This window comes from Apus apus, chromosome 5, assembly GCF_020740795.1.
Source record: "Apus apus isolate bApuApu2 chromosome 5, bApuApu2.pri.cur, whole genome shotgun sequence".
Taxonomy (NCBI): domain Eukaryota; kingdom Metazoa; phylum Chordata; class Aves; order Apodiformes; family Apodidae; genus Apus; species Apus apus.
Window position 1 is genome coordinate 1,521,931 of NC_067286.1, and position 21,462 is coordinate 1,543,392.

The 21,462-nt window shown below is 66.1% G+C and overlaps 3 protein-coding genes across 3 annotated transcripts; all 3 read right to left on the minus strand.

Annotated features, from left to right (window-relative positions):
* Window positions 1-234: 234 nt before the first annotated feature.
* On the minus strand, window positions 235-5,457 carry CD5 (CD5 molecule). Its single transcript, XM_051620951.1, has 10 exons — window positions 5,406-5,457; window positions 4,568-4,606; window positions 4,145-4,438; window positions 4,003-4,065; window positions 3,136-3,432; window positions 1,745-2,029; window positions 1,384-1,515; window positions 908-961; window positions 439-546; window positions 235-320 (listed from the first exon to the last, which is right to left on the minus strand). The coding sequence occupies exons 1-10, from the start codon at window positions 5,455-5,457 to the stop codon at window positions 235-237; spliced, it is 1,410 nt and encodes a 469-aa protein (XP_051476911.1).
* A 2,515-nt stretch (window positions 5,458-7,972) lies between these two features.
* CD6 (CD6 molecule) lies at window positions 7,973-13,096 on the minus strand. The gene is made up of 12 exons (XM_051620953.1): window positions 13,042-13,096; window positions 11,318-11,386; window positions 10,861-11,193; window positions 10,433-10,732; window positions 10,237-10,302; window positions 9,964-10,104; window positions 9,724-9,852; window positions 9,535-9,630; window positions 9,368-9,448; window positions 9,055-9,275; window positions 8,184-8,364; window positions 7,973-8,067 (listed from the first exon to the last, which is right to left on the minus strand). The coding sequence occupies exons 1-12, from the start codon at window positions 13,094-13,096 to the stop codon at window positions 7,973-7,975; spliced, it is 1,767 nt and encodes a 588-aa protein (XP_051476913.1).
* A 601-nt stretch (window positions 13,097-13,697) lies between these two features.
* On the minus strand, window positions 13,698-21,249 carry TMEM132A (transmembrane protein 132A). Its single transcript, XM_051620954.1, has 11 exons — window positions 21,132-21,249; window positions 20,476-20,690; window positions 19,935-20,360; window positions 19,487-19,842; window positions 19,256-19,405; window positions 18,448-18,640; window positions 18,189-18,332; window positions 17,897-18,099; window positions 17,348-17,618; window positions 16,714-16,905; window positions 13,698-15,784 (listed from the first exon to the last, which is right to left on the minus strand). The coding sequence occupies exons 1-11, from the start codon at window positions 21,247-21,249 to the stop codon at window positions 14,675-14,677; spliced, it is 3,378 nt and encodes a 1,125-aa protein (XP_051476914.1). The 3' UTR covers window positions 13,698-14,674.
* Window positions 21,250-21,462: the final 213 nt, after the last annotated feature.

Below are 21,462 nucleotides of genomic sequence, written 5' to 3' on the forward strand. Positions count from 1 at the left end.
CTGCCGAGGGCAGGGATGTCTCAGAATGACTCAAAAATCCCACATTTTCTGTGCTGCATCCCGAAGGTGGGGAAACTTGCCAAAAACTGCAGGAAAAGCCAGGAATTCAGCAGTTGCTCAATGGTGCTGCCACCTGCGTGACCACCCTCGGTCATGGAGGGGGATGATGGCTCAGTTGAGGACCTGGGGACAATCCGAGGGGGTCCCAGGTGGGGTGGGAATTGGGGGGGTGGTTCACACTCTGTGGGCAGAGTGCAGGTCGTAGTCACTGTCAGAGGAGTTATCCGGGTGGTTGGAAGCTCTGCCGGCGCCTTCCAGGGCTGGGGAGGGGAGGAAATGGATGTGGCTGGTTAATGGTGGCGAAAGTCTTGCTGTGATGTGGTTTTGTGGGAAAAGGAGCTTTGGAGGAGCTGTACCCTGGTGTCCTCCTGCTCTTACCTGGGTAAGCTGAGGAACGGGAGCTCTGCTGGGGGGGCTGAGTGTAGTCGTTGTCCCCCCGCTGCGCCCGCGGCCTGGCGGTGACCGTGCTGTTGCGGTGGAAGGAGACTGGGAGAAGAGGCAGGATTTGGAGAGGAGAGCAGGATTTGGGGAGGGAGGGGTTGAGGTTTGAGCAGGTTTGAGGTGCCCCCACCCACAACCTTCCCCCCCCCACCTCGTCGTGGCAGGGGGGGGGGGGGGAAGGGATTGAGTAAAATCGCATCCTGAGCCGGGGTTTGGGCTGAGTTAATCTCACTCCGATGAGTCAAAGCAGGAAACGAGAGCCCCGGAGTTTTGGGGGGCCAACCCGCTCACACCTCCATCCCACCAGCTCCTCCTGAGCTCCAGGGAGGGCCCCAAAGCCACCCACCCCCCTCCAAGACCCTCAAGCCAGCCCCAAACCTGACCCCAGCCCCGTGCTGCTCCTCACCCGTCTGGTTGAGTCCCGTGGGGCCGATCCACTGGCGCTGCTTTTTTTTGGAGACTGGAAGGCAGAGGTGGGTGGTGGTGGGGGGGGGAGAGATCTCTCCTGGGACCAGCTTCATGTCTCCCCCCCCACAGCTCACCAGCCCCATATGCCATCCCAAATCATCCCTCCCAGGCCCCATAATCCCCCTGCCAGACCCTCCTCCTGCGCTTTTGTCTCCACTCGGTGTCTGATCCCTCCCCCCTGGTCTGTGCCCACACTTGTGGGACAAGCTGGGGGACAATAAGACAAGGAGGGGGTGGAGGGATCTGATCTGTGGGGCTGAGCAGCACCTGCAGCTCCCAAAAATCCCACCCCCGGAGGAGCTGGAGGGGGAGGCAGCAGGGATGGAGGCAGGGAGCTGCCAGCCCCCCAGCTGGTGATGGCAGAGCGGGGAGGAGGAAGATGGAGGAGGAGAAGCTGCAGAGATGGTCACCTACTTCTCTTCAGCAGCCTCCTGTAGGCTGGAGGGCCGCAGATGAGCAGGAGAACACCCAGGAGCAGCAAGGCCAGGAAGATGCTCACGATGGTGCCAGCTGCCACGCCGGGGGGCTGTGGCTTTGAGTCCTGGCCTGGGGACAGGAGTGTCACCAAACGAGCCCCTCGCGCCCCAGGAGGGTGCTGGGGCGGGGGGTTTGAGGACCCCACCACCTTTTCCAGGAAGCCCCAGCAAGGTGTTCCCCATCCCCTGCCCTGAGGTCCCACCCTGAGGTGTTCACACACGGAAAATCCCAGCTCCCAGCATGGTCCAGGGATGCGCGGGGGCTGCCTCCCGGGACTGAGCCTGACGTGGCGACTTACACACGACTCTGGTCCGGGAGCAGGTCTGGGACTCCTTGAGGGCGGTGGAGCAGAGGTGCAGGATGGGGTTTCCGCAGGTGACACCCGCGGCGGGAGGATCCTGGATTTCGGAGCTGGAGGAGAGGTTCCCGCAGCGCAGCTCCCGGCAGAGCTGCCGGCCCCGCTCGGCTCGCTGCGCCCGCTGGTCGCACAGCACCTGCCACCGCCCCTCGTGGAACACCTCGATGTCCCCTTCGCAAGGCGTGGGACCCCACGCCAGCCTCCGCGTGGCCCGGGGCTGGGATTCTGGGGGGGAAGAGGCAGGGAGGGATCACCGGGAGACATCCCAGCAGGCAGGGATCACCGGGAGACGTCCCAGCGGCTGCCGGGCCTGGCTCCTTCCCCTGCCACCTCAAGGCGTTTCGGCTTCTCCTTGTGCCACGGGGATGTCAGGATGAGCGTGGGACGTGGCAGGGCCCTGCCTGGAGGAGCTTGGAGCTGTTCCCGTGGGAAATGCGGCGGGAAAGGCGGCTCTGCCAGCTGCTCTGCAAGCCCCAAATCCTGCCAGCGGGTGCCTGAACCCGGGCAGATGGCAGCCCAGCTCTGCGTGCCCGTGGGGACAGTGCCACGGCGCTCCGGGGGGAGAGGGGCATGGCAGGCAGCTGGGGCTGGAATGGGGGTCTGGGAATGGGAATGGGGGGCAGCCAGGGCCAGGATAGGGGTCTGGGAACAGGGCTGTGGCGGGACTGGAATGGGGGTCTGGGAACAGGGCTGTGCCAGGGCTGGAATGGGGGTGTGGGAATGGGAATGGGGTGCAAGCAGGGCCAGGATGGGGGTGTGGGAGTGGGAATGGGGGGCAGCCAAGGCCAGGATGGGGATCTGGGAACAAGGCTGTGGTGGGACTGGAATGGGGGTCTGGGAACAGGGCTGTGCCAGGGCTGGAATGGGGGTCTGGGAGTGGGATTGGGGGTAGCTAGGGCCAGGATAGGGGTGTGGGAGTGGGAATGGGGGGCAGCCAAGGCCAGGATGGGGATCTGGGAACAGGGCTGTGGTGGGACTGGAATGGGGGTCTGGGAACAGGGCTGTGGTGGGGCTGGAATGGGGGTGTGGGAATGGGAATGGGGGGCAAGCAGGGCCAGGATGGGGGTGTGGGAGTGGGAATGGGGGGCAGCCAGGGCCAGGATGGGGGTCTGGGAACAGGGCTGTGGTGGGACTGGAATGGGGGTCTGGGAACAGGGCTGTGGTGGGACTGGAGTGGGGGTCTCGGAACAGGGCTGTGCCAGGGCTGGAATGGGGATCCAGGAGTGGGAGCACGAAGCGGTTGGGGCCAGGACGGGGGTCCGGGAGTGCAGAACAGCCAGGGCTGGGTGGGAGCCGGGCGCTGGGCTGCTCGGGACCCCGGTGTCTCTCACCCGAGCAGACGACGAAGGCCGGCACCTTCCCGCCCCGCGCGCGGCTGCGGTTGAAGCAGTCAAAGATGGAGGGTTCCTCACACGGCTCCACCAGCTCCCACCGCACCGGCAGGTGGCTTCCCTGCTCCTGCTTGCCCTGGCTACTGATGGCGGAGCCACAGCCCAGGGCCTGGCAGACACGGGTGGCCAGCTCCAAGGAAACACTGCCCGCCACAGCCCCCCACAGCCCGTCCCGGTGCAGCTCCACCAAGCCCGAGCAGCTGAAGTCACCGTCCACCAGCCGCAGCCTGGCGGGGCCTGGTGAGGAACGGGGGGAAAAAAACCATCTTGTTACAAACTGGCACAACATTTCTCTCCGTTGCAGAAGCGTTCTGGTTGGAAAAGACCTTGAAGACCATCGAGTCCAAGCGTAACCCAACTCTACCAGCCATTATCCCTACTCTGCCAACCATTAATCCAGCTCTACCAACCATTATCCCAGCTCTACCAACCATCATCCCAGCTCTACCAACCATTATCCCAGCTCTACCAACCATTATCCCAGCTCTACCAACCATCATCCCAGCTCTACCAACCATCATCCCAGCTCTACCAACCATCATCCCAGCTCTACCAACCATCATCCCAATTCAACCAGCCATTATCCCAACTCTACCAACCATTATCCTAACTCTACCAACCATCATCCCAACTCTACCGACCGTTATCTTAACTCTACCAACCATTAAACTAATAGCCTGTTAATCTCAACTCTACCAGTTAACCTAACTCTACCAAATTAATCTAATTCTACCAGGTTGTGGAGCAGAAAGTCCCTGATCCCACCATGGCTGAAGCTTTGTTGCCGGGCAGGGCCGAGGATCTTACCGGTAGGCTCCGGGGTGGTGGTCGGAGGCACCGGTGGGGGTTTGGGGGTGGTTTTCACTGGTTCTGAATGACAAAAGAAGGGCCAGGTTGCAGTGTCTGGTCCCTAGGGATGGGGGTGGCCAGGGTGGGGGTCTGGGCTCACCACTGCAAGCGAGGGTGATGGGATCTGTGCAATTTTCCGGCGCCCGACGGCACGTTAGCGGGGCGGCCAGCAGCTGCTGGCACCGCAGCAGCCACGATTGTGGCTCCTTCCCACTGGTGAAGGTGACCTGGAGGGGCTTGGGGACCTGGGGGCCACAGCCCAGCCTCTGGCAGACGTCCCCCACTCCTGCCTTGCTCCTGCCATCCCGACACACTCCTCTCCAGCTGCCTTCCCATTTCACCTCCAGCATCCCGGCGCAGCGGCAGCCGCCGCCGACCAGCTGCAGACTGGGCTCTGCAGGGAAAGCACCGGGGGTGAGGGGCTTCCCTGGAAAACGGGAAGGAGAAGGCTGGAAAAGTCCTTCCTGGTTGGTGGCTCCACGGCCAAGGAGCTGCTAACGAAGGGTCACCAAGACCTGCTCACCTCCAGGGTCCTGGGTGGCTCCTCCGTGACCCGGGATGGCTGCAGAGAGAGAGGTGGGGACAGCAGGTCAGTTGGGGTCCTCACCTCGGGATCCCCCAGCCCGAGGGCAGTGGGTGCTGGGGCATGGGCTGTGGCTGGGTGGGGTTTTTTTTTGGGGGGGACGAGGTGATTTTGGGGAGGTCTGATAGGGAAAGATGGTGCTGGTGGAAAGGAGTCGGGGTGGCGGCTGGGAGATCCCCGGCCGTGCCGCGCTCTGCGCCGAGGGGGACAACACTGTCCCCAAAGCTCAGGGGTGGGGACAGAGCCCCGGGCTGGCCACATGCCCCCCGAGGAGGCTGGGTTATCCTGGTGTTTTCCTCATCCAATTAGTGCTAATGAGCTAATATCACTCCTGGTGGGAAGGTGGGGCCGAGCAGCAGTAGATGGTGCCACAGCCACCGTGGCGAGGGGCCGTGTGGATCAAGGGACAGATGGGACAGCGGGAGCTGGGTGAGGATGGGGGGACGACTGGGTGCCCCTCCACCCTTACCCCAGCACCCATAGGGTGGGATGAGCATCCCAGGGGACCCCTTGCAGCTGGGGGGGACCGGATGTGCGTGGTCTTGGCAGCCTGAGACCCCCCCCCCCACCCCGTGCTCAGGGGTTGCCCCGGGGAGAGCTGAGACAAGGGTGTGGCCAAACCCCAGCCCCCCAAAACGTGCCCACAGGGGGGGTTTCACCATGAACTTTTGGGGTCCCACGCTGTGACAAGTCCCCCTGGGCAACCCCCTAGCACGGTGGGTGCTCCCCCAGCACCCCCACCCTGACCACCCCCCCCTACACACCCTCCAGTACTCACCCCAGGTCCCCAGCAAGGGCAGCAGGAGCAGAGTGGGCTGCCAAGCTGCCATCAGCACGGTCAGACACCTCCTCCGCCCTGGGAGGATGCTGGAAAGGGGGGGGAGAATTGTTGGGGTGTGAGGGGGGGGGGGGGCAAATCTGCCTCTGCTCCCCGGCCCGGGTGTGTGGGGGGGTGGGGGGGCAGGAACAAGCTGTTTTTCCTCCCTCTGTGGTTTTTCTGCGTCACATCTCCGCTCGTTTGAAGTCTCAACCTGGCAGCTGCCTCCCCAGGTCCTGCTGAGCGTGAGAGAGAAGGGGAGAGAAACCTTGGGGGGGGGTAGGGGGTGGGGGGGCTTTCCCCACCCCCCGACCCCATTCGGTGGTCCTTCCATCTCCAAAGAAGGTGCCAGCCTGGAGGGATGGTGAATGTACCCAGTGCTGGGGGGTTAAGGGGACCCTGCAAATCTTCCGGTCCCCAGTGGTGGGTTGAAGGCAGTGAGAGCCTGGAGATGGCACCCAAAGGAGAGCTGGGTTGGGGGGGGCATGAGCCAGGGGAGCTCTGGGTGGGGGGCTCTGGGTGGTTGGAGCTGGTGGTGTTCATGGGGGGGGTGGGGGGGGAGAATCCCAGCACCAGCAGCAGCTCCATGGTGTCTGCGAGCTGTTTCTAGAGGGGAGGGGAACCCAGTGATGGCCACTAAACCCAACAGCTGGTGACCACAGGCTCCTACGAAGGAGCTGGTGGACGTTGTGCCACCATGAGCCACGATGCCGTGTCACCACGGCCACCCTGTGCCACCACCAGCCGTGCCACCACGTGCCACACAGGCCACAGCAGCACCCAGAACGTTCCGGGATGGAAACTGGGGAGATTTCACCCCATCATCTTCTCCCAGTTGCTGGTGCCCTGGGGACGCCGTGTATCCCTGCAAGGGCACGTGGGGCACTGGTGGTGATGGCCCGGCCAAAGGAGAGGCATTAATTGATTGTGCCCTAATTAATTCCTGCAAATCCAGGTCATGCATGCTAATGATGGCAGCTGGTTTCCATTGACCCGCTGGCATTCCTGCTGAAAGGAGGGAGCCTGGGGAGCAGTGCTGGGAACACTGAGCTTCCCAGGCAGCTCGGGGTGGGTGGGTGGGGGGGGGGAGGATCAGGAATGCTCCTGTCCCCTCCCACCACCGCCAGGAGCTATGGGATGCTTTGATCCCCAACCCTGGAGTGGGAATTCGGGTTCTCCTGGCAGTTCCCTGCCTCAGCGCTGGGATCTCTGCCACGGCTCAGGAGGAGGTGGGAGGGTGGGGGTTAAGAGCCCACGGGCTGGCAGGGCTGAAGGAGGTCGGGCAGAGATGCCAGGTGGTCACGCCAAGCTCCAAGCCATCCCAACACCCTTGCCAAGATGCCACCACCTCCTCCCCCTTCCACAGCGAGCAGGGCTGGGGGGGGGGGGGGAGGGGGGCACCCCCTGAAGTCACCCCCGTGCCCACCTACCCCCTCCCCCCCCCCCATGCCCTCGCCTGGCTCCTCTCCCCTTTGTCTGGGTTTTTGGTGCTATTTTGGGGCTTCCTCCCTTGTTGCGGTGCACGGCTCCTTTGTTGGCTGCCTCCTGCCTCGGTAAACAGCTGGAGGATGTGGTGGTGGGGAGGGTAAAGTCGGGAGGGGGGGGGGGGGGTGTAAATTTTCCACGGGGGTGGGACCGAACCCCAACCTCTGCCCAAGCTTCACCGCGCCCCGCCGGGGAGGTGGGAACGCTCTGGCAGGAGCTGGGGTGGGAGAGGGGGTTTGGTTTGGTCATGGGGGGTGCAGGGAAGACCCCCCCCTCCCCTGCCCCCACCTCCTCCCCCAGGGATGGGGGGACAGGGGGGGGGTTCCAGCCCCCGGGGGTGCTGTGCGTGGCTCAGCTGGGTGCCACCCCCAAGCCCAGCAGTGTCACTGTCACCCCAGGGTGATGCTGCTTTGCTGGGGTATCCTGTGAGGGCTGGGGAGGATTTTGGGGTGCCGGGGATGGAGGGGGGGAGTTATCAATCCCTTTAGGGATCCTTTCCTACCTGGGACATAGTCCCAGGCTGGCACCCCCCAGCACTGCCGTGCAGCATCAGCAGGTGGGGACAGCTGGGACCCCAGTGCCAGCACCCCACGAGCCCCTCGACCAGGATTTAGGGGGATGGTGGCCAACGTGTCCCCAAGGTGAGGATGACGATGGTGGGGAAGCTGGGGTTGGGGGTCTTCTGGCCCTGCCCATCTCGGGCGGGTCACTGGGAGCAGGTGGCCCAGGCTGTGCCCAGCGGGCAGGGACAGCTTTGGGTCCCTCCTCCCTGGCTGTCCCGTGGGAGCCCTTGGTGACCCAGCCGGTGACCGGCCAAGGAACAAGGAGAAAAAGCTTTTTTCCATTGGGAAAAACCTTTTAATGGCAGCAGGCAGCTGTGCCGAGCATCCCCCCAACCCACCCACCCCCCGGGCGGGGGGGGAGGGCACCGGGACCGGTCCCTGCTTCCCACGGAGAGAGAATTCCAAGAAATTGTCGGGGGTGGGATGGCAATGCCTTGGCCACAGGCGGGGCCAGGTCGTGTCCCCCCTCCCCGTCCCTCCTCAGTGAGCAGAGCCCTGGATGTCATCGTAGTCGCTGCCCTCAGAGGAGTTGGGGTCCTGGGTGTGTGTCCCCGGGGGGGACGGAGCCTGCCAGCCTGCAGGGGCAGAGCCAGGGGAGATGGGCAGGGAGCGGGAGGAGGGGGCTGGGGGGGCAGCACCCCCCCCCCCCCTTGTCACCCTGCTCCCCCTCCTGCCAGCGCGGGGACCTCACCGGGGCGTGGGGACGGGTGCTGAGGTGGCTCCGTGCCCGGTACGTTCTCGTACCAGTCCCCCGAGGAAGTGCTGGAGGTGTCAGGATCGGGATCTGCTGGAGGTTCCCGGAGCGGGGAGAGCGCCGGGGGGGGCACACGGGGCAGGGCTGGGAAACAGGGTCCTGCTGGCACCTCCCTGCCCTGCTCCACCCCCTGGGGACCCCGCTCCCACGCCCACCCATCTCTGTCCCATCCCGGGGGTGTCTCCATCCCTGTTCCTGTCCCCACTGCTGCCCCCAACCCTGGGATCTCTCCATCCCTACTCCTGCCCCTGGGGTGTCCCCATCCCTGCTCCCAACCCCGGGGTCTCACCATCTGGGGTCTTTCTGTCCCTTGCTCCCATCCTGGTGGTGGTTCCATCCTTGTTCCCACCCCTAAGGTTCTCTCCGTCCCTGCTCCTGTCCCCAGGGATGTCCTCATCCCTGCTTCCATCCCTGGGATCTCTCCATCCCTGCTCCCATCTTTGGAGTCTCTCCATCACAATTCCTGTCCCATCTCTTCTTCCCTGTTCCTGTCTCGGAAGCTCTCCCCATCCCAGCTCCCATCCTTGGGGTCCCTCCATCCCTGCTCCCATCCCCAGGGCTCTCCCCATCCCTGCTCCCATCCTTGGGGTCCCTCCATCCCTGCTCCCATCCCCAGGGCTCTCCATCCCTGCTCCCATCCTTGGGGTCCCTCCATCCCTGCTCCCATCCTTGGGCTCTCCCCATCCCTGCTCCCATCCTTGGGGTCCCTCCATCCCTGCTCCCATCCCCAGGGCTCTCCCCATCCCTGCTCCCATCCTTGGGGTCCCTCCATCCCTGCTCCCATCCCCAGGGCTCTCCCCATCCCTGCTCCCATCCGCACAGCCCACTGCTGGTGCCCACCAGTGCCAGTGTCACCACGGGTGCTGGGTGCTGGGTGGGTGCCATGGCTGGGGGGCTGCGGGCAGACCCAGGCCTGCGGGGGGGCTGCTCTGTCGTTGCAATAGGGCTCAGTGGAGGAGGAGAAGGATGAGGATGAGGATGAGGAGGATCTGCTGGTCCTGCCACGGGTCGGGGGGCACAGCCCGGGCGCTGTGGGGCACAGGGCTGTCGTCAGCCCCACCGTGGTGCAGGACGGGCAGGTGGCAGCAGGACAGAAGGATGGACATCCCTCGGGATCATACCTTCCGTAGGGAACGGCTCCATCCCATCCCGGCCCGACACCAGCGGGAGCTGCATCTCCCCAGGCTGCCGGCGCAGGGAGTCTGCAGGGATGGGGGGGGCAGGGACAGGGGGGTGACCAGGTGGCACCCCAGGGTGCAGGGGTCCCGGGAAAGGGTGGGATGCTCACTGTAGAAGGTGGAGAGGGCCACGGGGGGCTTGCTGCTGAAGTCGTAGTGTTCCGAGTCGGAATCGGAGTCGGAGGCTTTGGCTGTCACCAGTGGGGCTGGGGGACAGGGTGGGGACAGGGCAGCCATGGCCAGCCAGCACCTCCTGTCCCCAGAGCCCCCCGGGTGGGACGGGGACCTGCCAGACCTACCTGGTCCATTGGGAAGGCTGGGGGGCATCTCCCTGTAATCGTTGGAGATCCCGGAGGGCACGTGGGGGTTCTGGGTGCTGTGGGTCACCAGGAGCGGGCCGGATGGCCCCAGGTGGGACATGGCAAGGGCTGTGGGGACAAGAGGGGACAAGCCTCTCTCCTGCGGCTGAGCTGAGCCCAGGGAAGGAGGGGGGTGTCCTCAGTGTCACCCCCTCCACGGCCGCCGCGGCGCCTCCTTACCCCTCATCTTCCTCACCCTCAGCAGGGCGATGGTGAAGGCCAGCACGGTGAGCAGGAGCAGGGCTGCCAGCACCAGGCAGAGCACAAAGAGGGACATGTGCCAAGGGGACTGTCCCCCCGCGGCTGGGGAGGCCACCGCAGCTGCGACAGAGAACGGACACGGCTCGTGACACCTGGGGACAGGTTCTCTCCAGGTAAAAGCGGGACAAGTTGGGTGCTCCCCCCCCACCCTCAAAGCTCCCAGCCCCGAGTGGTGGCTGAGGAGACACTCACTGCTCAGGAGGGTGACGTTCGGTGCCACCGTGGCCATCGGGCTGGGGGTCTGCAAGCCCAGGGAGCCTGGCAGGAGGGGGACAAGGACAAAGGAGGCAGAAAAAGCTGAGTTGCACCTCACAGGGACCCCCATGAGCCACAAGCAGCTGGGGGGGGGGGCTGGGGGCGGGGGGAGAGTGGGGTGGGGGTCCTGTACCGTTGCAGACCACACCGGCCGCCCGGGACTGGTAACAAGGAGCTGATTTATTGTAGATCCAGTGGCAATGGGCCAGGGAGGGCTGGTGGCCCTCGCACTGGTAGATCATCCTGCCGGGCAGCGTGTGGCCAAAGGAGGGACGCCAGAGGAGGTCCCCGCAGCCCAGGGAGCGGCACAGCACCCTGGCCTCCAGCTGGTACCAGGTGCTGTCACACACCGTGCTCCAGGTACCACGGAAAAACACCTCCACCCTCCCGGAGCAACCATCCCGGCCACCGGAGAGACGCCATTCCTGGTGCTCTGCGGGCAGAGAGGGAAGAGCTGCCTGAACCCTGCCTGATCCACCCCCCAATCCCGCCAAGAAGTAAACCACCTCCCCCCCTTGGAGTGGAACCAGCAGGGCAGGAAGCAGCACCTCCAGGACCCACCAGAACACACCACGCCAGCGTCCTCCTTATGGCTGCAGTCGTGCTCCGGCGCCGCCGGGCATTCCCAAAGGTGCTCCTCGTGGCCTCGGCAGCCCAGCTCGTCCCGCAGGATGGATCCGTTCCCCCGGCCGAAGGCGGCACCTCCCAGGGCTTGCAGGGCCCAGCCGCAGCCCAGCTGCCTGCAGACCACCAGGGCCTCCTCCATGTCCCACCCGTCGTCACACACCGTGCCCCAGCTCCCCGCCTGCTCCAGCTCCACGCGGCCCTCGCAGCGGCTCCGGCCTCCAGACAGCCTCAGCGCTGGGAAAAAACGGGATACGGGTAGTCCTGGCACTTGGAGGGGGGGGGGGGAAGGGGGTGTGCGTGTCCCCCCGTTGCCACCTTCATGGGATGCCACCATCCCCCAGGGGCACCTTGTCTCTGCCACGCGGGTCGAGGATGCGTCCGACCGTCTCACCTGGTGGTGCCGAGGCGTTGGCGGGAGATCCTGCTGGGATGCTGCGGGTTCCCGCGGGATTCCTGGTGGCTGGGAGGGGGGGAAGGGGGAGAGGAGGGAAGGGGCTGAGCCCGCCGGGACCCCCCCCCCACGTTCTTGGGATGGAATCACCCCTCTGTGCCAGGGAGGAGGTGGGAGGATGGGGTGGGGGGCAAGTGAGGAGGGCGGGGGGCAGGTGGGGAGGGGGCTGGTGAGGAGGGTTGGGGGGAGATAGGGAGGGTGAGGGGCTGATGGGGAGGGTTGGGGGCAGATGGGAAGGGGACAGGTGAGGAGGGTTGGGGGCAGTTAGGGAGGGTGAGGGGCAGATGGGGAGGGTTGGGGGCAGATGGGAAGGGGACAGGTGAGGAGGGTTGGGGGCAGTTAGGGAGGGTGAGGGGCAGATGGGAAGGGGGCAAATGGGAAGGGGGCAGATAGGGAGGGTGAGGGGCAGATGGGGAGGGTTGGGGGCAGATGGGGAGGATAAGGGGTGGATGGGAAGGGGGCAGGTGAGGAGGATTGGGGGCAGTTAGGGAGGGTGGGGGGCAGATGGGGAGGGCTGGGGGCAGCCGTGGAGGGAGCGGGAAGGCGATGCCGATCCAGGGAACGTTCAGCAAAATGGCACCCAAAGGCGGCACAAAATGGCCGGCGCTTTGAGGAGGGCCCAGCTTCCCTGCACCCCAAAAAGCTGATCCCCGTTTCCTTCCGCCAGCGTTCCCGGGGGGGAATATGTGCCTCGGGTTTGGGGGGGGGGTGGGGGGAGACGGGACAGAGGGGGGTGAAAATCCTGGCACGGGACCCGCTCACGGGGCCGGAATCTGGCCCTAAAAGTGGTGATTTGGGGACAAGACTCACCGGTGGGAAAGGCCAAGGGTGGGTTTCCATCCCGTGCCGGGGCTGCTGTTGATCCTGCTGGATCCTGGCTCATCATCCCTGTGGATAGAGAGGGCTCTGTCCCTGCCTGTCCCTGCCTGTCCCTGCCTGTCCCCCAGACATCCCCGGCCCTTCGCTCCGGCACCAACCGTTGTCAGAGAAATGGGGCTCCATGGGGAAGCAACGCTCCCTTCCCTGGTGGGCTCGGGCTTCGTGGGGCAGATATGGAAGGAGAAGGGAAGGGACGGGGGCAGGGACAGGGGGACGTGGTGGGGAAGTGCCAGGAACAGGTCAGAGGAGGAGCGGGAAGGAGCAGCAGGAGGAAACCATCGTTTGCTGCTTGCCCGGAGGCATCGAGGCTGCTCCTGGCAGCCATTTTGGGTGTGAAACTGCCCCCGAAACCTGCCCGGGGCGGGGGGAGAGGGTGGCATGGTCCCCACAAACCATCCTGGGGTGATGTTGGTGCCACCAGGAGGTGGGCTGAGGGTTGGTGTAGGCAGGAGAGCACCAGCCTGTCCCCGCAAGGCTGGGGGTGGGAGCTGGTGGGCGGGATGGCCCCGAGGGCAGTTGTAGCCTCCTCAGGGTCCTTTTAGGGTCCCCAGTGTCACCAGGGACCCCCCCGTCCCTCGCTCCCAGCAGGCAGGAGGAGGGATGGAGGTCGGAGGGATGGAGAAGAGCTCAGCTTTGGCCAGATGCCTGTCCCAGCATCCTCGCTCAGCACCGAATCGCCAGCGGTACCGACATCTCCTGCCCAGCAGGATCCACCCCGGCTCCAGAACCACTACCCCGGCGTCCCAGCACATGGAGAAGGACCAAGGGTGGAGATGTTGACCTACCTCGTCCAGGCACCACGGTGGAGAGAGTCACCAAGAGCAGGTAGAGCCCTTCCATCCCGCTCAGCGCCGGTGGGGCAGCCCCTTGGCCATGGGGAAGGGGGATTTTTGGGGTGGTCCCGCCCTCCTGTCACCTGTCTCAGGGGTTTGGGGACATGGTTGGGAACGTGGTCCCGCTCACCGTCTGCCACCTGCACGCTCCGGGCTGCTGGGGTTGTGGTGGAGGCTGCAGGAAGCCAGCTCAGCACCGTGAGGAGGAGGAGGAGAGCACTTTGGGGTGGCCCCATCCTGCTCGCTGGCGGGCGGAGATGGGAGCTGCTCTGGGGACAGTGACACGTGCCCATGGTGGCCCTCGGGGTGACAGGAGCTGCAGGGAGTTAGGGGGGGGGTCCCACCTCAGGTCACGCTCAGCCCTCGGGGGACGTGGATCTCGCAGGAGCCACCCCCAGGCTTGGGTTGGTGTCACTGGTGACATGGGACTCGAGGTCCCCAGTGCTCTGGGACCTCTGCGGGGTGGTGGAGCAGGGAGAGGGGAGGCTGGGAGCCATGGGGGGGCAGGAGCCATGGGGGTGCTGGGAGCCAGGGGGGTGACAGGAGGGGTTGGACTGGCCGAGGAGGAAGGTGACAGCCGTGGCAGGACAGGGAGGGAGGAAGTCCTTTGTCCCAAGGTCACCCTGGATGGGCCGAGAAGGAGGAAGGTGACAGCCCCTTCCCCACGGCAGGACCAAGGTCACCTTGGCTGGGCCAGTGCCAGCAGCGGCCACCGAGCCCATCCCGTGACCAGCTCCCCACCTGCATCCCCAGCTGGAACCAACGTCACCCACGTTTGTCCCCACATGGAACCAAGTTCAAGGGCACATCCCTGTCCCCAGGGGAACCCAGCCGTGCCTGGCAGCACCTCCCTGCTGCGTGTGTCCCCCACCCCAGTGCCACCCCTCCATCCTCCCCCCATCCCTGGAGGAAGGTGGCAAGGATGTGCCACCCCCTCCCCTCCCCCCAGAGCAGGATGTGACTTTTCTGGAAAGACTTTTTATTTCTTCTTCTCCTTTTGTAACAATGTCAGAATTAAAAATCTCCCCTGGGTCTGACCAGCCCCTGGTGCCAGAGTCACGGGGAGGGAAATGTCACCGTACAAAAACGGGGTGAAGTGGAAGGTGTTGGGGGGACACACACACGGGGACAAGGTGTGTGGCCCCCTCTCCTGTCCCCTCCCCACGGTAAAGAGAGGGGGGGCTGGGGGGAGGGGGCACAGGACCCTCCCCAAGATCAGACCACAGGACTCATCATCATCATCATCACCACTATGGACACAACGGAGCAATGAGACCCAAAGCAGTAAGGTCACCTTCGTCCCCAAGGCCACCAAGGCGGGGGGATGCTCTGACCTGGGTGGTGACCCCCACTCTGCAGGGACCTGGGATCTGGGGCCTCGGGTGGCAGAGCTGAGGCCACCCAGAAGGATGGGCAGTGGTCCCCAAGAATGGCACCGGGAACAAGAAGGGGGGGACTGCTGTGTGTCCCCCCACACCAAGGGTGACACGGGGAGGAGGTTGGTCCCTTACTGGTTTGTCCAGGGCTGGGGGAGGAGGGGGGCTTGTCCCCCCCCCCTCTTGGTGGTGGGATGAGGGGGTTGGGGTCAGGAACTCCCCCGGATCCTCTCCATGTAGCTCCTGATCTCCTCGGGGTCCCGCAGCCCCATGTCCTCGCACACCCAACGGATGTCGTCCTCGCTGGCCACCAGGATGGACTGGACATTGGGGACAGGCTGGGGGGGCTCCTCAGGGACCCGGGCGGGGGCGAAGGTGACAAATTCCACCCTCTTCCTCCGGCCACCCCCACCGGGTGTACCCCCTTCCTTACGGGGCAGGGGAGCCCCAGGCGTAGGGGTCCCAGGGGGGACACCCCCCGTTTCAGAGGAGCAGCAGCACCCGCCATCGGGGGCCGCCGGCGGCTCGGGTTGTCGCCGGTCCAGCTGCCGGCTGAGCTCCTGCTGGTCGGTCCCCAACCAAACCCAGTTGTGGGGTTGGGGGGCTGAGGAAGGGGCCCCCCCATCCGGCACCTCCTTCTGCTGGTACCTCAAGACGAAGAAGATGCAGTTGACCAGGAAGATGAAGATGGCCAAGCAGAAGACCCCCAGCAGGACGTACATGCCGATCTCCAGGTCGGTCACGCGCTCGGGAGCCTTCACCATCTCATCTTCCTCCTCCTCTTCCTCCCCACCACCGCGGCCACGGCCGTAACCTTCATCCTCCATCTCCTCCTCTTCCTCCTCCCCCTCCTCGGAAGACCCCAACCCTTGGAGCTTGGTGGAGGCGGGTCCCACACCAGCAGGGACCCTGCGCCGTGGCTCGCTGGCCGCCGTCACCGTCTCCCCCGACATGGCCCCTTCAGCCCGTGGGAAGGGCGAGCTGGCCCGGGGGTGGCCACCACGGGGGCTACCAGAGGCGGGGACACCCTGCTTGGTCCCCACCTCCAGCCAAGCGGTGCCGGTGGCCAACGGGGCCGCCCGGTGCCGACCCCGGCGACACGTGTCCGGGGGGTGGAGGCTGAGCTGCAGCAGAGCCCCCCGCCCCCAGCCCTCGGCCACCACCCAGGGGCGAGCGGTGGGGACACCGGGAGAGCCCCCGACGGTGACCACGGCGGGGTCGAGGGAGGTGACAGTCAGGGTGTTGTCCTGCCAGCCGTACAGCTCCAGCGGGGCCAGCGTGTGGTCGGAGAAGGACAGCCAGACGGACAGCGTGGCCTCCTGCCAGGAGGGGTGGTGTCACCAAGGGGGGTGACACCGGGATGTCAGCGAGGGAGGGGTCTCAGCAAGGTAGGGGTGACACCAGGATGTCAGGGAGGGAGGGATGTCACCAAGGTAGGGGTGACACCAGGATGTCAGGGAGGGAGGGGTGTCACCAAGGTAGGGGTGACACCAGGATGTCAGCGAGGGAGGGGTGTCACCAAGGTAGGGGTGACACCGGGATGTCAGGGAGGGAGGGGTGTCAGCAAGGTAGGGGTGACACCAGGATGTCAGTGAGGAAGGGGTGTCACCAAGGTAGGGGTGACACCGGGATGTCAGTGAGGAAGGGGTGTCACCAAGGTAGGGGTGACACCAGGATGTCAGGGAGGGAGGGGTGTCACCAAGGTAGGGGTGACACCGGGATGTCAGCGAGGGAGGGGTGTCAGCAAGGTAAGGGTGACACTGGGGAGGTTAAATGAGGGTGGGGTGACACTGGGGACAGGGGTGACACCAGGGTGGGGGGGGCAACACAGGGGAAGGAGTGACACAGGGGTGGGAAGGTTAAATGAGGGTGGGGTTGACACCAGAGAGATGGGTGACACCAGGGTGACTGTAACATTGGGATGTCACCAAGGGGGGGGGGGGGTGACATGGGGGTAGAGGTGACACAAGAGTAGGGGTGACACCGGAGAGCAGGGCGACACCAGGGAGCGGGTGTTGCCCACAGGGTGACCCTACTAAGGTAGGGGTGACATTAGGGTGGAGGTGACACCGGAATGTCACCAAGGCAGGGATGACACTGGGGTGCGGGTGACACTGGGGAGTGAGGTGAGACCAGGAAAGGGGGTGACACCGGGATGCCACCAAGAGAGGGGGACTGGGGGGGGGGTGACACCAGGGAGGGGTGTGACACGGGGCTCCTGCCCCCCCCAGCACCCCACCCCTCTCACCTGCTTGGGGGCCCGCAGGGTGGCTGTCCCCTGGGCGGTGACAGTGACCACGCCGGGGTGAGCCGGCTGTGCCCGCAGGGACAGGGACAGCCCCGACACCGCCTGTCCCCGCAGCTCCGTCACTGTCACCTTCTCCTCCGACACCACCAGCGTCTGCTCCCCCAGGAGGGAGGCTGAGAGGGGGGAGCGCACCTGGGGACAGGGGGGGACACGGGGGGGGGGGACAGGGGGTCACCTCCTCAGCCTCTGTGCCACCCCTCTGGCCCCCTAGCCCCCCATGTCCCTCCCTTTCCCCACTGGATCCCCTGCAGCACCCCCATTTCCCCTCCAGGACCCCCCCTACACCCCCTAACCTCCCTCCCTTTCCCCCCAGGACCCCCCAATCTCTCTCCCTCTCCCCCAGGACCCCCTCTAGCTCCCTCAAGTCCCTCTCTCCAGCTCCCACCCTCCCCCAGGTCCCCCCCCAAAGAACCCCCCCCCAGGACCCCCCTATACCCTCCCAGCTCCCCCATGACACACCCCACACCCTCCCAGTTCCCCCCCAGTACCCTCCATCTCCCCTCTCCCCCCACTACCCCTCCCCACACCCCCCCCCCAAAAAAAAAAAAAGACCACCCACCCCCCCAAATCCTACCTCCACAGAGGTGACCCCCGGCTCTCTCCCCACCACCACGGTGCCCCCCTCCAGCGAGGCCACCCGGGGGTCCTGCACCCGGGTCTGGTGGGCCACCAAGGGGGTGACATCCAGGAGCCACTCGGGGCCGGGCAGGTAGGCGAGGTGACGGCCACCATCGGGGGGGTGGGCGACGAAGTGGGCCAGGACCCTCAGCGCCGTCCGTTGGTACCGGGGGCGGCAGCTCCGCGCCCGCCGCTCCGCCTCGTCCCCGGGACCCTCTGCCGGGGGGCTGGGGGGGGGTTGGGGAGGGGGACACCCGCGTCACCAGTGCCACTGGGCCCAGCAGGGCAGGGGGACACAGCCGGGTCACCAGTGCCACGGGGCTCGGTGGGACAGGGATACGTGTCACGGAGTCCGTGAGGACTCAGCCGCGCGGGGACACGTGTCACGAGCGTGACAGGTCTCAGCCCCGGCCGCCACCTCCCTCCTCCCCCCACCATATCGGGGGACAGTGTTGAGAGGGGGAGGGGGGGTGTGGGTGGGTGTGTCCCCCAGTGTCCCACTCACCTCTCGGGCCCCCCAGGTAGGCGCCAGCCCCTGAGCTGCTGCAGGGTGGTGTCCCCGAGCTGGACGCGCAGGGGCAGGAGCGGGGCCCAGACGGTGAAGCTCAGGGACACGTGCAGCCGCCGCCACCAGAAATCCACCCGTGCCCCCCGCGCCCCCCTCCTCTCCTTGCCCCCCACGAACACGGCGTCACAGCCCTCCGACACCTGGGGGGGGGGACACACACAGACCAATGAGGGGGGGACAGACAGCTACCCCAAAGGGAAGGGGACATTTTGAGGATGTCCCCACTCACCTGGAGCACCTGCTTGTCAGCCGACTCACAGCCGGGGGGGTCAGGGAGCTCGGTCACTTTGCCCCCCACTTCCACTGTCACCAGTTTGACCGGTACGGAGCGGGGGATCCCGGTCAGCGGGGCCGTGTTCAGGATCTCCAGCTCCTTTGGAATGTGGAGGGTTGGGGAGGGGGGAAAGAAAAAGTGGGGCTGAGCACCCAGCCCCACGGCTCTGGGTGGTGGGGGGGTCAGGGTGAAGGAGGGGTAGGTGGGCACCCACCTGCACCAGTGGGACGAGGGCTCGGATGTCCCGCTCTGACACTTGGATTTCCCAAACCAGTTTGTCCTTCTGGGCCTCGGGATCCTGGCCGGGATACTCCACCTGCCAGGTGAGGGGCCGCCCCGGAGCCGCCCCCCCCGTCCCGTTCTCCACCCCCACCTCCAGGTGCAGGAACGGGACCGGAGCCATCACCCTGCACCAAGGCACGGGGGGGTGGGGGGGCTGCCCCACTGCCCCCAGCCCCACCACTGGCCAGACTGGGGGGGGGACTGGTGCAAGGCGCGGGTCTCTTTTGCTCTGACTGGGCCAGACTGGGGTGGGAGCAATGCAAAGCACAGGTCCCCCTGATCCAACTGGGTCATACTGGGGTGGGAGCAATGCAAAGCACGGGTCCCACTGGTCCAACTGGGTCATACTGGGGTGGGAGCAATGCAAAGCACGGGTCCCACTGGTCCAACTGGGTCATACTGGGGTGGGAGCAATGCAAAGCACAGGTCCCCCTGGTCCAACTGGGTCATACTGGGATGGGAGCAATGCAAAGCACAGGTCCCCCTGGTCCAACTGGGTCATACTGGGGTGGGAGCAATGCAAAGCACAGGTCCCCTTTTGCTCTGGCTGGGCCAGACTGGGATGGGACCTGCGCAACACATAGGCTGCCCTGCTCCAACTGGACCATACTGGGATGGGGGCAGCACCACGCGCAGCTCCCCTTTGCTCTGACTGGGCCATACCGGGCTGCACTGGTCCCCCAGCCTGAAGCCCCCTCCCACCCTGGGGGTCCCCGGGGGATGCCCCCACCATCCCCTACCTCCCGTCACCGCGGTCGTCCCCGCTCCTCCGGCAGGTCACCACGGCCGTGGAGTGCTTGGGACCCCGGACACGCTCCAGCTGGACGCTCCAGGCCCCGGGGGACACGGGCCGGGCGGCCACCACCTGCAGCCCCTTCTTCGCCTTGATCCTGCCCGTGGGGGATCCTTGTCAACACAACGTCCCCAGTCCCACCCAACCCGCTCTCCCTGGGGTTGGGGACGGGTCTCACCGAAGCGTCAGCTGGTCAGCAGTGAAGTTGTGTCGCAGGGCCAAGGTGGCAGTGAAGCGCTGTCCCGGGAGGAAGGTGGCGTCGGGGACACGCAGCAGCACCTTGTCATCCAGCCGGACCTCCTGGCGCCGCGCCGGCTCGGCCCCCCGCAGCTCCAGCGTCCCCAGGAGCCGGGACGCGTCCCCAGCACGGCCCCGCTCGGCACGGCCACACTCTCCTGGTCCCACCACGCCGTAGTGGAGCTCAACAGGTTCGGGGGGCTCGGGGGGTTCGGCTGCCCGGCGTGGGGTGGGGGACACCGTGGAGAACCAGCGTTGGGGGATCTCCAGCTCCACCACGCAGGCGCCCAGGGGTGCCTGGAGAGGAGAGTGGGACCCCAGGTCAGGGTTTTGGGGGGGGGGGGGGTTGAGGAGGATGGTCTCATCAGGTTGAGGTGGGTGACACTGACCTGCAGGTGACACGTGCCACGGGCCACCCGGCCACGGTGGTGGGCGTGGAGGGTGACGCAGGGTAGGTCCTGATCCCTAAGGTGGTCCTGCTGCCCAGAGGGGTCCTGCTCCCTGGGGTGGTCCTGCTCCTTGGGGTGGTCCCACTCCTTGGGGTGGTCCCGCTCCTTGGGGTGGTCCCGTTGCCCAGGGGGGTCCCATTCCCTAGAGCGGTCCCTTTGCCTGGGCTGCTCTCGCTCCCCAGAGTGGTCCCTCACCCCAGGGTGGTCCCTCACCCCAGGGTGGTCCCAGCGCCCGGGCAGCCAGTCAGGCCCCTGCAGGTGGAAGAGGACGCGGGCGAAGGGCTCGGCGGGGGACACGGCGCCCTCCAGGGACACGGCCCGGATGGCCCAGCCCCCCCTTCCCGGGGGGCTCTCGGGGGGCACCTCCTGCAGAAAGACAAGTTTTTAACCCCCGGGGGGGGAAGCGGGGAGGGGGGGGGGGGGTTGGTCAGTCTGCCCCGTGGAGCAGGATGAGGTTCGGGGGCCGCGGGGAGCGTTTTACCTGCCGGGTGCTGAAGGGGGGGTAGGTGGCCTGGAGGAGGGGCCGGGCGGGACCCCCGGGGGGCAGCAGCAGGAAGGTCTCGGTGCGGGAGAGCAGGGAGGTGTTGGCGGGCAGGTCCCGGTCTGCCCGCTGCAGCCGGTAATGCTCCGGCACGCCCAGCACCGCCAGCTCCGCCGGCAGGTACACGGCGTCCTGGGGGTCCCCGTCACCCCTGGCTGCCAGGACAGGGGCTGGGTCACCTCAGGGGACCCTGAAGGTGGCCCTGGGGTGGTGGTGGGGGGGCAGGAGTCTCGGCGTGGTGTGGCTTTGGCAGTGAGGGGGCAGCCTCGGGGGGGGGACACACACACACAGGGTCACCCCCAGGGTTTGTCCCTTGGGTCACCCATCGCAGCCCCCCCCGTGTCGGCCCAGAGTGGGTGCCAGGGTCAGGGGACCCCCCACACACACACACAGCCCACCCCAGGACTGGCTGCTCCCCGCTCCTGGCTGGTCAGGCTGCCCCGCTCTGCTGGGATCAGGGGATCCAGCCCCCCGGGATTCCCGGGTGTACGGAACGGATCCCGTTGGGATGGCCGAGGGGACGGATCCCACGGGCCTGGGGACAGATCCCACCCGATCCACAGCTCCCCGCGGGCATGGGAAGGGACAGATCCCACCGGTCCAGGGGTAGATCCCACCCGATCCACTGCTCCCTCCAGGCATGGGAAGGAGCAGATCCCACAGGTCTGGGGGCAGATCCCACCTGATCCGCCTGAAAGGGGACAGATCCCACATGCCCGGGGACAGATTCCACCCGATACACAGGGGAGGGGACAGATCCCACCGGTCCAGGGACAGATCCCACCCGATTCACTGCTCCCCCCCCCAGGCATGGGAGGGGGCAGATCCCAGGGGATCCAGTGAGCAGGGACGGGGGGGCCCAGGCAGCTCCTGGGTTCCCGTGGGAAGCGGATCCCCTGGGACTGCAGGGATCCCGTGTGGATGGGG